The sequence below is a fragment of the Coregonus lavaretus genome (assembly GCF_964263955.1).
Source record: "Coregonus lavaretus genome assembly, chromosome: 16".
NCBI lineage: Eukaryota > Metazoa > Chordata > Actinopteri > Salmoniformes > Salmonidae > Coregonus > Coregonus lavaretus.
In genome coordinates, this window is record NC_140003.1 from 11,208,705 (window position 1) to 11,224,717 (window position 16,013).

Below are 16,013 nucleotides of genomic sequence, written 5' to 3' on the forward strand. Positions count from 1 at the left end.
GATTACCAGGACGTGTACTCAAAGTATGCACGGACCAACTGGCAAGTAACTTCACTGACATTTTCAACCTCTCCCTGACCGAGTCTGTAATACCTACATGTTTCAAGCAGACCACCATAGTCCCTGTGCCCAAGAAAGTGAAGGTAACCTGCCTAAATGATTACCGCCCTGTAGCACTCACGTCGGTAGCCATGAAGTGCTTTGAAACACACCCCATGGACATGACGCTAGTCTAGGTAATCAAAAGTCTTACTTGTATGACTTACTCATATTAGTTGATGGGCAGTGTTCATTGTCCCCGGGCAGGCTGGCCAGGTGTTGGAGGGAGGAGGTTATTAATGTGGGCGTTATTTGTCTAGCTGATCCCCCATAGTGTGAAATGTCTGACTGAGGCAGCTGCAGTGGACTGACTGGGTTCACCATTCACAACTCTCTTGTCTCTCATTACTGCTTTTTAATGAGAAGAGGGGAAGGATTACACTGGGCTTGCTCCATCTGGCCCCATGCTATGTGTTGGTTTTGACAGTTCTTCATATTTCTATGAGGCTCTCCTGGGGGCTAGGACAGTGGGATAGGAGAGCAGTGGCCTGCGCTGGTAGTCACTCAACATGTCTTTAAGAGGATTGTTTAACCTCTGTCTTATTGTTGTGTGGCCACTGGTGTTTTACTGTAGTTCATATCTGTGATGTTTGGTTTTTACACGTTGTCACAATCGGCTGATTAAATCAAAAGAAAATAGGAATGTCTGACACAATGGTAACCGTGGCTCAAAACAACATCATCCTGTGACATTTTGCCTATGGAAGAGTAGCATCAGGTGAATTTATGTAGCCTAGAGTGTTATAATATTTGTATTTTGTTTCTTTATATCGTGGTTACCAACTGCACAACAAACCCCCCACCAATTTTATCAGATCATGAAAAGCTTCTGTGACTGTGTGAATCAGGGTTTGGAATGGAGACGTTCAGTTCTCAGATAGCCTCCCATTCGTTTGACTTCAATTGATCTGTGTAGACTGCTAAGCGCTGTGCCTCTTTACCCCCCCCCCCCCATCTGCAGCATCAACAAGGAGAGCATCGTTGATGTGGAGGCGGTGGTGAGGAAGGTGGAGCAGAAGATTGAGAGCTGCTCTCAGCAGGATGTGGAGCTGCACATTGAGAGGGTAGGTCAGTCTTCTGCTCTGTTTGACCACACCACAGACAGACAGACAGGAAGGACAGCCGTGAATCAGAGGAACTACTGGTTCAAAGATATCAGTCTACGACTTCCTTTGAGTGCTTTCTCTTTTTGAAATTGTGGTACTTTCCATTCTGCCTAGCAGTTGAACCTGGAAAGTACTTTGAGTTTAGAGGTACTTTCTAACTGTGAATCTATTTCAACCAACGTCTCCCTTCTAAAAACAAATCTCACCTTCTTTTACTGTTTTAGATTTTTGTGATCAGCCAGGCCGAGCCTCGTCTGCCCCTGCAGCTGGAGGATTGCGTGAGACCGGAAGGAGAGGGGGATGAGGTGAGGATGAGGGCCTGGGCTCCTGGGCCTCGCACAGGCAGCTTTCTGTTGCTGATCAAAGGTCAAACTCATTTCATCCAGAGAACTTCCTCCGTCCTGATGCTGGGTGAAAAACACATGACTGCGTTCCCACACTCAAGGCCTGCCACTGTTGTTTTTGAATAGTATTGGTTCTATACTGTCACGTTGTCAGTCAGTGTCTGTGTTAAGGGTGATCTCTCCAGTGTGGTTCAGAGACAGCTGAAGTGTGTCTGTGTTTATGCAGTAAGCCAGCCCCAGCGGCAGTTGTGTCTAGGGTGTTGCCTGTGGGGAGTCTTTCTGTCAGTTACAGCACCTACCGTTGGGGAGGAGGCTATAACTGACTGGTCTCTCTTTCATGTTCTGACTCAATATGAGCAGGATGTGTGGAGCTTTCTCACAGCCTGTTTTAACCCCATGGGAGCGCCATGGAAGCCTGACAACCTTTGGCATACTGTGATGTAACATTTAGGAGCTTTGGTGCTCTTTTACTGTTTGTAAATTAGTTGTATTAGTTTAATAAAAAACAGGTTTATAAGATTTAAAAATAGAACGGGATAGTGGTTCATTTCCAGGGGAGGAAATAAACAAACATTAGAACACATATAGATCATGTTACACATCATATTTCAATGTCGTACTGTGTTTTCACACTTGTCCAATAGCTTGTTCCGATGTACTTCAGATGTGTTTAATACTTAAATGTTTTGTAATGTGGTCAAATGATGTTTGTGTTATGGTTATGCGTTTACTCAGGATGGAAGAGCGACGGTCAACCAGGACACCAGACTGGACAACCGAGTCATTGATCTCAGGGTAAGTTCTACTACACTATCACACTTCAACCAGTGTTAAATTCCACCAAAAAGAAATGAGTTATTCTAGATTCAAATTGGGTTTGAAGACGCTACATTTGTATCAAAAAATATTGTGATGATGAAAAATGATAAGATGGGCAGTCCTGCCATTTTGACAGAATCGTATCTATCCCTTTTTGCAGTCCCGTGAGTTAGCCTGCTGGTAGAGTGGAGTATAGAACTGCAGGAGTTCAGAGGTTAACGGAGAGGTGGTGCTAAACCAGACTCTGCTAGAGGCCTCATTGTTCTGCTCTGTTCTGAAGCGCACCCACACTAGTGATGTGGCAGCAGTAGCAGGAAAACAGCCCTAGTGCTCGCCTCACCCTGGCTTTGTCACAACACCTGTTTCTACACAATGTCTCTTTGAGCTTGAGGACTTGGGCCTGTTATCACAACCACACTTAAATGAAGAGTAAACCCATAAACAGGGTTTCACACAGACAGACCCCTATCCTTAACCCCAGTCAACAATAAAGGGCAACCATAATGAAAAGGTTCCTAACAACCGAGCACTGTTTTAGTGAAAATGAAAGGATTTTTTCACAAATAACTTCACTTTTTCACAGTGTACAGGCTAGCCATTTTGTTGAAAATAAATGATTGATGCTCTCTAGGGAAATACAGTACTATCCGTTAGGCACAATATGAGTGGTGGTGGTGGCGTGTGACCAAAACCACAAGCCATGGGCCGTTACACGCTATTGTTTTGGGAGCTTGCATGTCAACGAGAGTGACGCACTAAGAGTTATTCCGCTCTCGCTCTGTTTTATTACCCCCCCCCCCCCTCCCAGTAGAGAGAAGTGTTTTGCACAGGAGTTATGTTACACATTTTTATATGTCTGTTTCTAATCAGGCTTTCATGGCAGTTTGGTTAGCTCACTAGGTATTTGCTTAGCAATTTTATCTAGTGTTATCCAGAAGTGGCAGTTATTCATCAGAGCAGGAGTTATTTTCCAACCACAGTCAACTATAGGCTACATATCAGTTGACCATTTCTACCAGGGTCTTCTGGACCAGAGTCATTGTCTGCAGATTCATTCTCTGACAATGAGAGAGTCCGAAAACTCCCATTCAGGGCTTTGAGAAAGTCTAGAAGATAGAAATGTGAGCCTTCAGCTTTCAGTGTTCAATCAGGAGGCTCAGAGCTTTTTGTATTAAACTCTTTGTGTAGATTACTAAAACCAGAGATGAAACCAGATAGAACTGGTTGAAAAAATCCTTAGTAATAACACCAGTCATATTAAGAAATGAGTAATCTGATCAACTGAGAACTAAGTGAGAAGAACACACCTATTGGCTGTTAGGGTAGGGGACTTTGGCTGTTCCTCTGCTCGTTCCCAGACATGATGTGTAATACCCAGTTTATTGATGTGCCTCATCACAAGTCATTTTGATGACTGGGTTATTTTCTACGCCACTAAGTTGACCTCTGTATACAACCAGAATGAATTGCCAATGTTAGGTTTTGAAAAGATGACAAAGAGCTCTATATCTCAGGTTTATTTTCTAAACGCTTAGATTATTGTGAAATGCACCCTGTCTCCACTCCCTTTTCTGAAAATAAAGGTGTCGAGACTGTACAGGGCAAGATGTGACGCAAGCAGTGTTGTTGTCTGTTTTTGACTCTTTTTTGGCATTGTGTAATATCTGACTCAAATCTGTGTGTGGGTCGTTTTGTTGACTGGGTTGTTATCTACTCCACACATTTTGTTCAGAGGAACCTTTATATGCTAATGTTAAAATACGTCAGTCTTCATATCATAGAAACTGCCATGACTGCATCCCACTCTTAAACTTCAAAGTTGAAAATCAGTGTTCCATTGATTTGCAACCTTTTCAAATATTAAAGGTGTGTGTTTGTGGAGGAGCTTCTAGTTTTGTGCGAACATCAAACTGCTCAACTCCTGACGTTTTTCTTTATTTATACATATATACAGTCGTGGTCAAACGTTTTGAGAATGACTCAAGTATTGGTCTTCACAAAGTTTGCTGCTTCAGTGTTTTTAGATATTTTTGTCAGATGTTACTATGGTATACTGAAGTATAATTACAAGCATTCCATAAGTGTAAAAGGCTTTTATTGACAATTTACATTAAGTTTATGCAAAGAGTCAATATTTGCTGTGTTGACCCTTCTTTTTCAAGACCTCTGCAATCCGCCCTGGCATGCTGTCAATTAACTTCTGGGCCACATCCTGACTGATGGCAGCCCATTCTTGCATAATCAATGCTTGGAGTTTGTCAGAATTTGTGGGGTTTTGTTTGTCCACCCGCCTCTTGAGGATTGACCACAAGTTCTCAATGGGATTAAGGTCTGGGGAGTTCCCTGGCCATGGGCCCAAAATGTCGATGTTTTGTTCCCCGAGACACTTAGTTATCACTTTTGCCTTATGGCAAGGTGCTCCATCATGCTTGAAAAGGCATTGTTCGTCACCAAACTGTTCTTGGATGGTTGGGAGAAGTTGCTTTCGGAGGATGTGTTGGTACCATTCTTTATTCATGGCTGTGTTCTTAGGCAAAATTGTGAGTGAGCCCACTCCCTTGGCTGAGAAGCAACCCCACACATGAATGGTCTCAGGATGCTTTACTGTTGGCATGACACAGGACTGATGGTAGCGCTCACCTTGTCTTCTCCGGACAAGCTTTTTTCCGGATGCCCCAAACAATCGGAAAGTGGATTCATCAGAGAAAATGACTTTACCCCAATCCCTGTACCTTTTGCAGAATATCAGTCTGTCCCTGATGTTTTTCCTGGAGAGAAGTGGCTTCCTCGCTGCCCTTCTTGACATCAGGCCATCCTCCAAAAGTCTTCGCCTCACTGTGCGTGCAGATGCACTCACACCTGCCTGCTGCCATTCCTGAGCAAGCTCTGCACTGGTGGTGCCCCGATCCCGCAGCTGAATCAACTTTAGGAAACGGTCCTGGCGCTTGCTGGACTTTCTTGGGCGCCCTGAAGCCGCCTTCACAACAATTGAACCTCTCTCCTTGAAGTTCTTGTTGATCCGATAAATTGTTGATTTAGGTGCAATCTTACTAGCAGCAATATCCTTGCCTGTGAAGCCCTTTTTGTGCAAAGCAATGATGATGGCACGTGTTTCCTTGCAGGTAACCATGGTTAACAGAGGAAGAACAATGATTTCAAGCACCACCCTCCTTTTAAAGCTTCCAATCTGTTATTCTAACTGAATCAGCATGACAGAGTGATCTCCAGCCTTGTCCTCGTCAACACTCACCTGTGTTAACGAGAGACTCACTGACATGATGTCAGCTGGTCCTTTTGTGGCAGGGCTGAAATGCAGTGGAAATGTTTTTTTGGGGATGAAGTTCATTTTCATGGCAAAGAGGGACTTTGCAATTAATTGCAATTCATCTGATCCCGTGTACCTCAGTTGGTAGAGCATGGCGCTTGCAACGCCAGGGTTGTGGGTTCAATTCCCACGGGGGGCCAGTATGAAAAAAAAAATAAAATGTACGCAGTCACTAACTGTAAGTTGCTCTGGATAAGAGCGTCTGCTAAATGACTCAAATGTAAATGTAAATCTGATCACTCTTCATAACATTCTGGAGTATATGCAAATTGCCTATAGGCAGCAGACTTTGTGAAGATTAATATTTGTGTCATTCTCAAAACTTTTGACCACAACTGTATTTACTACCGTTCAAAAGTTTGGGGTCACTTAGAAATGTCCTTGTTTTCGAAAGAAAAGCAATTATTTTGTCCATTTTAAAATAACATCAAATTGTTCAGAAATATAGTGTAGTTGTAAATGGCTATTGTAGCTGGAAACGGCTGATAAAAAAAAAAAAACGTACAGAGGCCCATTATCAGCAACCATCAGTCCTGTGTTCCAATGGCATGTTGTGTTTGCTAATCTTTAAAAAAAAAATGTTTAGTCATTTAGCAGACGCTCTTATCCAGAGCGACTTAGTTAGTGAGTGCATACATTTTTTTCATACTAATCCAAGTTTATCATTTTAAAAGGCTAATTGATCATTAGAAAACCCTTTTGCAATTATGTTAGCATAGCTGAAAACTGTTGTGCTGATTTAAAGAAGCAATAAAACTGGCCTTCTTGAGACACACTCTTGGCATTCTCTCAACCAGCTTCACCTGGAATGCTTTTCCAACAGTCTTGAAGGAGTTCCCACATATGCTGAGCACTTGTTGGCTGCTTTTCCTTCACTCTGCGGTCCAACTCATCCCAAACCATCTCAATTGAGTTGAGGTCAGGTGATTGTGGAGGCCAGGTCATCTGATGCAGCACTCCATCACTCTCCTTTTTGGTAAAATAGCCCTTACACAGCCTGGAAGTGTGTTGGGTCATTGTCCCACTAAGCCCAAACCAGGATGGCGTATCGCTGCAGAATGCTGTGGTAGCCATGCTGGTTAAGTAAATCAAATCAAATCAAATTTTATTGGTCACATGCGCCGAATACAACAGGTGCAGACATTACAGTGAAATGCTTACTTACAGCCCTTAACCAACAGTGCATTTATTTTAAACAAAAAAAAGTAAGAATAAAACAACAACAAAAAAAGTGTTGAGAAAAAAAGAGCAGAAGTAAAATAAAGTGACAGTAGGGAGGCTATATATACAGTAAAATAAAGTGACAGTAGGGAGGCTATATATACAGGGGGGTACCGTTGCAGAGTCAATGTGCGGGGGCACCGGCTAGTTGAGGTAGTTGAGGTAATATGTACATGTGGGTAGAGTTAAAGTGACTATGCATAAATACTTAACAGAGTAGCAGCAGCGTAAAAAGGAGGGGGTGGGGGGGCAGTGCAAATAGTCCGGGTAGCCATGATTAGCTGTTCAGGAGTCTTATGGCTTGGGGGTAGAAGCTGTTGAGAAGTCTTTTGGACCTAGACTTGGCACTCCGGTACCGCTTGCCGTGCGGTAGCAGAGAGAACAGTCTATGACTAGGGTGGCTGGAGTCTTTGACAATTTTGAGGGCCTTCCTCTGACACCGCCTGGTATAGAGGTCCTGAATGGCAGGGAGCTTTGCCCCAGTGATGTACTGGGCCGTACGCACTACCCTCTGTAGTGCCTTGCGGTCAGAGGCCAAGCAGTTGCCATACCAGGCGGTGATGCAACCAGTCAGGATGCTCTCGATGGTGCAGCTGTATAATTTTTTGAGGATCTGAGGACCCATGCCAAATCTTTTCAGTCTCCTGAGGGGGAATAGGCTTTGTCGTGCCCTCTTCACGACTGTCTTGGTGTGTTTGGACCATGATAGTTCGTTGGTGATGTGGACACCAAGGAACTTGAAGCTCTCAACCTGTTCCACTACAGCCCCGTCGATGAGAATGGGGGCGTGCTCAGTCCTCTTTTTTTTCCTGTAGTCCACAATCATCTCCTTTGTCTTGGTCACGTTGAGGGAGAGGTTGTTGTCCTGGCACCACACGGCCAGATCTCTGACCTCCTCCCTATAGGCTGTCTCATCGTTGTCGGTGATCAGGCCTACCACTGTTGTGTCGTCGGCAAACTTAATGATGGTGTTGGAGTCGTGCCTGGCCATGCAGTCATGGGTGAACAGAGAGTACAGGAGGGGACTGAGCACGCACCCCTGAGGGGCCCCCGTGTTGAGGATCAGTGTGGCAGATGTGTTGTTACCTACAAGTGCCTTGAATTCTAAATAAATCACAGACAGTGTCACCAGCAAAGCACCATCACACCTCCTTCATGCTTCACGGTGGGAACTACACATGCGGAGATCATCCGTTCACCTACACTGTGTCTCACAAAGACAGCGGTTGGAACCAAAAATCTCCAATTTGGACTCCAGACCAAAGGACAGATTTCCACCAGTCTAATGTCCATTGCTCGTGTTTCCCAAGCAAGTCTCTTCTTCTTATTGGTGTCCTTTAGTAGTGGTTTCTTTGCAGCAATCGACCATGAAGGCCTGATTCACACAGTCCCCTCTGAACGGTTGATGTTGAGATGTGTCTGTTACTTGAACACTGTGAAGCACTTATTTGGGCTGCAATTTCTGAGGCTGGTAATGCTAATGAACTTATCCTCTGCAGCAGAGGTAACTCTGGGTCTTCCTTTCCTGTGGCGGTCCTAATGAGAGCCAGTTTCATCATACCGCTTGATGGTTTTTGCGACTGCACTTGAAGAAACTTTCAAAGTTCTTCACATTTTCCGGATTAACTGACCTTCATGTCTTAAAATAATGATGGACTGTCATTTCTCTTTGATTATTTGAGCTGTTCTTGCCATAATATGGACTTGGTCTTTTACCTACCTTGTCACAACACAACTGATTGGCTCAAATGCATTAAGAAGGAAAGAAATTCCACAAATTAACTTTTAAGAAGGCACACCTGTTAATTGAAATGCATTCCAGGTGACTACCTCATCAAGCTGGTTGAGAGAATGCCAAGAGTGTGCAAAGCTGTCATCAAGGCAAAGGGGGGCTATTTGAAGAATCTCAAATATAAAATATATTTTGATTTGTTTAACACTTTTTTGGTTACTACATGATTCCATATGTGTTATTTTATAGTTTTGATGTCTTCACTATTATTCTACAATATAGAAAATAGTAAAAATAAAGAAAAACCCTTGACTGAGTAGGTGTTCTAAAACTTTTGACCGGTAGTGTATGTTGACTTACACGTGTGTGTGTGTGTGTGTGTGTGTGTGTGTGTGTGTGTGTGTTTTTCTGCTTGTTTCTCCTCTTGTAGACAACGACCAGCCAGGCCATCTTCCGCCTGCAGTCCGGAGTGTGCCAGCTCTTTAGAGACACCCTGACCAACAAGGGCTTTGTGGAGATCCAGACCCCCAAAATCATATCAGGTACCACCACTGGGCTCATATAAAGCAGTGCCGGCTCGACTCTGACTATCTGGTCATTCGTGCTCTTTATTGATAAGCTGACTCTTAATTGCACTTCACAAGCGTGAGCACATAGACAATGTGTGCGCATGTGTCATATTTTGTAGCCATAGAAATGTGTGACAACAGTGTTGTTTACTACAGTACTTGCTACCACAACCCCACGTGATAGAGTTTTTGAACTGAGCTGTGGTGAAAGAAGTGTTGCTTTCACTTCCTCATCTTCGGTAGGAGCCAATGACATTCAACTCAGCCTGGCATTGACGCATTTAAAATTGCCGCCTTTTTGGTGCGAGCAGCTGCGGATCAACAGTGTGTACTACTCTAAAAACCGCATTTTCCTCTGCCAACACCCATTACCCATCACACGTACCCTGTACAAAATGTTCTATGTGACCATCCTTCTGTAAAGGAAAACACAACAGACAATCTACTATTTGATGTGAACGTCAAACACGTGCGTAAATAAGTTAGTGGCACTGGTATGAAAGGGTGTTATCACATAGACGACTTGAAGAAAGGCTGTTCACTACAGACAGATGATTTTGGGCCATGTATTGCTTCTCTCCTGGGATAGTTTGTCTAAAAGCTGTCGTTCTCCTCTCTAGCTGCCAGTGAGGGTGGGGCAAATGTCTTCACTGTGTCCTACTTCAAAACCAGTGCCTACCTGGCCCAGTCTCCCCAGCTCTACAAGCAGATGTGTATCTGTGCTGACTTTGACAAGGTGTTCTGTGTGGGACCAGGTAAGGCAACACCTAGTGAAGAACCCATGGTCTAGCGGTCATTCTCCTAGCCAGGCACAGGGACACTACTCCCCAAGCCGAGACCAGGGTTTAATCCCTATGTCCACCCTTTCTTAAATGTTCCCTCTGGTCTGTCTCCCCCTTTGTTTCCAACTGTCTGGATGAAGTATAACATTTAAAAAAAACAACTATATATAATACTACATCTCTAAGCTGTTCACCTAACCCCCTATTAACTCCCTGTATCCAATAATGGGAATTAATTTGGACTATTGTGTTGAATACATCAGTCACTCTAGTTATGTAGTCAACAAACAAACAGTGGCTTACACAATATTAAAACTGGGCGAATAACTGCAAATACACCAATTATTTGACACATAGATAGTGTTGCGATAGGGCACATGTTGAGCAATAGGAAACATCATGTATCTGACTGGCTTGCGCTTGGTTGCATAATGACTCTTTGTGAGGTAGGTCAACAGGGCCATCACCTGGCCGGATCCACATGTAACCAGAGGAGTATTGATGTTGTTCCCCCCCCCCCCCCACTGCAGTCAAACATGTCTAGTGTGTGTCCCAAATGGCACTCTATTCCATGGTCAAAAGTAGTGCACTATAAAGGGAATAGGGGACCATTTGGGACACAGCCTCTAGTTTATCTCTGGGCTGATGGATCTAATCCTCATACTGAAATACTACGTCGCTGATACTAACTGAAGATGTTCTCCATTCCAGTGTTCAGAGCAGAAGACTCCAACACCCACCGTCATCTGACAGAGTTTGTGGGTCTGGATATTGAGTTGACCTTTAACTACCACTACCATGAAGTGATCGAGTCCATCACTGACACCATGGTTCAGATCTTCAAAGGGCTCGGAGACAAGTAAGATGTGATTCACTTTTTACCCATATTTGCAAACAACGTGAATTAGGATGGTTTAAACTTTAGAGGGCCTATTACAGGGCTATAACTGAGCAAGTGGATGACACGCCATATAAAGTAAATATGTGCCTCCACCGCCATCTCCTGGTTTGAAAGGGCATTGCATCTGTGCTAAGGGAGCAGGTGGTATTTGAGTTCACTTTTGTGCGTGTGTGTTGGCCAGGTTCCAGACAGAGATCCAGACGGTGGGGAAGCAGTACCCCAGCGAGCAATTCAAGTTCCTGGAGCCCACTCTTAGGCTGGAGTACAGGGAGGGCGTGGCCATGCTCCGGGAAGCAGGGGTGGAGATGGGAGATGAGGAGGACCTCAGGTCAGTAGCAGGTCAAGAGTTTGCAACATAAGACATTAAAATGGGCGGCAGGTAGCGCTTAATCCCCGAGCTGACTAGGTGAAACATCTGTCTGTGCCCTTAAGCAAGGCACTTGACCCTAATTGCTCCTGTAAGTCGCTCTGGATAAGAGCATCTGCTAAATGACCAAAATGTAAAAATGGAACGTAAAGAGCAAATGAAGACGTTGTTTTTAAGTCTTTTTTTTTATTTCCTACTGAAAATACTTTTTTAAACGTTTTTCATAGCACTCCCAATGAGAAGTTGCTTGGTCGTCTGGTGAAAGAAAAGGTATGTTACATTCAGTTTCTTTGGGATGTCAACAGATTTTATATTATTCTATATGGTACATGCTGAGCATTTTAGACTGTAAAGCAAACTAACTCATTTATTTATCTCCTTTCTGTTAGTATGACACTGACTTCTACGTGCTGGACAAGTACCCACTGGCAGTGAGGCCCTTCTACACCATGCCTGACCCCAACGACAAAGTATGCAAGTCACTACACACAAACATACACACACACCACACCACACACTTCACCAGGTTGCTTATGACACCATTGTGGCAGGCATTGGCAGTGTTATACCAGAGCAGTGACTGACTTGACTGATGTTTCCTCCCCAGAAATATTCCAACTCCTATGACATGTTCATGAGAGGAGAGGAGATCCTCTCTGGAGCTCAGAGGATCCACGATGCCCAGCTGCTCACTGAGAGGGCCATATACCACAACATTGGTAATTAAACAACTCTGCCTTGTTATTCAGGGCGGCCATATTGATCAATCAGTAAATCAAGCTTCCTTTCTTCTCTTAATCGATTGCTAGAGAATAAGCATATTATTACTATGTTACAAATACACTGGTGGCTGGTACTAATATGTAAAGTGGTGATGCTAGTATCAAATATTACCATGACTTGAAATGATTTGTGTTGCTGCAGACCTGGAGAAGATCAAGTCCTACATTGACGCCTTCCGATACGGAGCTCCCCCACATGGAGGTGGTGGCATTGGTAAGAAATAAAATACTGATTCTAAACCTTGGCCCATACCCTGTCAATAAGAAAGACATTGTACATCTATTCTACATACAGTGAGGGAAAAAAGTATTTGATCCCCTGCTGATTTTGTACGTTTGCCCACTGACAAAGACATGATCAGTCTATCATTTTAATGGTAGGTTTAGTTGAACAGAGAGACAGAATAACAACAAAAAAATCCAGAACAACGCATGTCAGAAATGTTATAAATTGATTTGCATTTTAATGAGGGAAATAAGTATTTGACCCCCTCTCAATCAGAAAGATTTCTGGCTCCCAGGTGTCTTTTATACAGGTAACGAGCTGAGATTAGGAGCACACTCTTAAAGGGAATGCTCCTAATCTCAGCTTGTTACCTGTATAAAAGACACCTGTCCACAGAAGCAATCAATCAGATTCCAAACTCTCCACCATGGCCAAGACCAAAGAGCTCTCCAAGGATGTCAGGGACAAGATTGTAGACCTACACAAGGCTGGAATGGGCTACAAGACCATCGCCAAGCAGCTTGGTGAGAAGGTGACAACAGTTGGTGCGATTATTCGCAAATGGAAGAAACACAAAAGAACTGCCAATCTCCCTCGGCCTGGGGCTCCATGCAAGATCTCACCTCGTGGAGTTGCAATGATCATGAGAACAGTGAGGAATCAGCCCAGAACTACACGGGAGGATCTTGTCAATGATCTCAAGGCAGCTGGGACCATAGTCACCAAGAAAACAATTGGTAACACACTACGCCGTGAAGGACTGAAATCCTGCAGCGCCCGCAAGGTCCCCCTGCTCAAGAAAGCACATATACAGGCCCGTCTGAAGTTTGCCAATGAACATCTGAATGATTCAGAGGAGAACTGGGTGAAAGTGTTGTGGTCAGATGAGACCAAAATCGAGCTCTTTGGCATCAACTCAACTCGCCGTGTTTGGAGGAGGAGGAATGCTGCCTATGACCCCAAGAACACCATCCCCACTGTCAAACATGGAGGTGGAAACATTATGCTTTGGGGGTGTTTTTCTGCTAAGGGGACTTCACCGCATCAAAGGGACGATGGACGGGGCCATGTACCGTCAAATCTTGGGTGAGAACCTCCTTCCCTCAGCCAGGGCATTGAAAATGGGTCGTGGATGGGTATTCCAGCATGACAATGACCCAAAACACACAGCCAAGGCAACAAAGGAGTGGCTCAAGAAGAGGCACATTAAGGTCCTGGAGTGGCCTAGCCAGTCTCCAGACCTTAATCCCATAGAAAATCTGTGGAGGGAGCTGAAGGTTCGAGTTGCCAAACGTCAGCCTCAAAACCTTAATGACTTGGAGAAGATCTGCAAAGAGGAGTGGGACAAAATCCCTCCTGAGATGTGTGCAAACCTGGTGGCCAACTACAAGAAACGTCTGACCTCTGTGATTGCCACCAAGTACTAAGTCATGTTTTGCAGAGCGGTCAAATACTTATTTCCCTAATTAAAATGCAAATCAATTTATAACATTTTTGACATGCGTTTTTCTGGATTTTTTTGTTGTTATTCTGTCTCTCACTGTTCAAATAAACCTACCATTAAAATTATAGACTGATCATGTCTTTGTCAGTGGGCAAACGTACAAAATCAGCAGGGGATCAAATACTTTTTTCCCTCACTGTACTCATTGTAAATATACTCAATAAGAAAGACATTGTACGTCTATTCTAAACATACTCATTGTAAATATACTCAATATGAAAGACATTGTAAATATATTCTAAATATACTCATTGTAAATATACTCTGCATGAAAGACATTGTAAATATATTCTAAATATACTCATTGTAAATATACTCTGCATGAAACACATTGTAAATATATTCTAAATATACTCATTGTAAATATACTCTGCATGAAAGACATTGTAAATATATTCTAAATATACTCATTGTAAATATACTCTGCATGAAATACATTGTCATGGTACTCTAAATATACTCATTGTAAGTGCACTGTAATGCTGACAAGTGAGTTGTTTCCCTCAGGACTTGAGAGAGTCTGCATGCTCTACCTGGGTCTTCACAACGTCCGCCAGACCTCCATGTTCCCCCGTGATCCCAAACGTCTGACCCCCTGAGCGGCCATCGATCGCCACTGGACACGGATGCAGGACATGGGAAACTACATGAATCTCCAATACACCAGACAGAGGATAAATGAGTGGCACAACACTGAAGTGCCACTGTGATTAACAAGAGAAAAATAGAGAATCAAGCCAGGCTACTATGGTTACCAGTATTCAGTTATAGAAAATGACACAGGAAGAAATAGATCCATAATATAAGGGATAAATTATTCTTAGACATTAGAAGTGGAATATGATTTAGGGATGTAATAACTTAGGCTTAGCTTGACTGCCTGTCTGTTTCTGCTGTCTTGCCAACTGCTTATGCCATGTTTGGCTTGACAATGATAATGGAGCAGGCAAAGGTACAAACAGATTCCAGGCTTCCCTAGGCTCACCAATGGGATAACACACCTGTGTTTTATGTCTAACACTTTTCTATGGGGTTAATACACTTTGATAACAGTCTTTATCACACTGCAGAGCTATGACTAATAAATAATTGTGGTCTGGTGACAATTTGTAATTATTGCAGATGTTTTTAAAGTAATTGGAGGACAAAAAGTACTTCAAAAGCATATTTCGCTTTCCGTCTTATTTAAAAAGACAATCCTTCGTTTCGGGGTGGATTCATCTGTATTGGGTTACTGGAGCCCCTTGGATATATGATGTCTCGGTCGCTCAAGGAGGAGCCACTAACCAAGTCATTGAAAACAATGGGGGAAACAACCCCTATCATATTCTACACGTTCTTTGCTATGAGCAATGTGCTAAGGAGCTTGCTTTGTTCAAATTATTCATGTGGGATTATTTTATCACTACAAGCCCTGTCATTTGAGAAACATTCATTTAGAAGTATTTTGATTACCTTTCAGGAGGAATGCTGTCATGTTTGAAATATATTTCAGGGTTTGTTACATTTTGAAATTGGTGGACATGATAAAGTGCTTTTTGTCAGGAAAAGGACCATAGTGAACTGGCACCTGAAAGGAGTAGTGTATGAAATCAACTCAATGGAAGGACTCATTATCAGTAGGCACATAATTGGAAAAGTCCACACACTAATAAGCTGTATAAGAGAACATACCTTTTTCATTACTTCCCACCTCTATGCCATCCTGATTCAGTTGGTGATTAGGTTGTAATTAAGTAAAAGAAAGTCCCCATGCAATAATTGCTCTCACAGAAAAACTGCATGACTAACAGAACCGTCTGAGGTATCATTGTCTTTAATTATTGGTTCTGATAATCAGAAATATATATCTCAAGAAAAGTTAATCCCTTTCAACAGTTATCACATATACAATTCCAATTGAGGAAAATGGAAGCAATGTTAGAATATACTGTAATTTGTATTATAAACTGGGTGGTTTGAGCCCTGAATGCTGATTGGCTGACAGACTTCTATCAGACTGTATACCACATGTATGACAAAACATTTATTTGTACTGCTCTAATTACGTTGGTAAGACGTTTATAATAGCAATAAGGCACCTCAGGGGTTTGTGATATATGGCCAACATACCATGGCTAAGGGCTGTATCCAGGCACTCCGTGTTGCGTCATGCGAAGAACAGCCCTTAGCCGTGGTATATTGGCCATATACCACACCCCCTTGGGCCTTATTGCTTAAATATAGCACCACCAAT

General features: G+C 43.1%; 1 protein-coding gene across 1 annotated transcript in view; it reads left to right on the top strand.

The window, feature by feature from the left end:
- The window catches only part of LOC311144132 (aspartate--tRNA ligase, cytoplasmic-like), a 31,779-nt gene extending 16,835 nt beyond the window's left edge, over window positions 1-14,944 (top strand). The window contains exons 7-18 of the mRNA XM_084180119.1: window positions 1,061-1,163; window positions 1,430-1,510; window positions 2,285-2,344; window positions 9,077-9,188; window positions 9,836-9,970; window positions 10,709-10,856; window positions 11,080-11,226; window positions 11,493-11,535; window positions 11,655-11,735; window positions 11,873-11,984; window positions 12,190-12,261; window positions 14,285-14,944. Of these exons, the coding sequence (XP_084036245.1) occupies window positions 1,061-1,163; window positions 1,430-1,510; window positions 2,285-2,344; window positions 9,077-9,188; window positions 9,836-9,970; window positions 10,709-10,856; window positions 11,080-11,226; window positions 11,493-11,535; window positions 11,655-11,735; window positions 11,873-11,984; window positions 12,190-12,261; window positions 14,285-14,376 (1,186 nt within the window). The 3' untranslated portion in view covers window positions 14,377-14,944. The remainder of the gene's footprint in view (window positions 1-1,060; window positions 1,164-1,429; window positions 1,511-2,284; window positions 2,345-9,076; window positions 9,189-9,835; window positions 9,971-10,708; window positions 10,857-11,079; window positions 11,227-11,492; window positions 11,536-11,654; window positions 11,736-11,872; window positions 11,985-12,189; window positions 12,262-14,284) is intronic.
- Window positions 14,945-16,013: the final 1,069 nt, after the last annotated feature.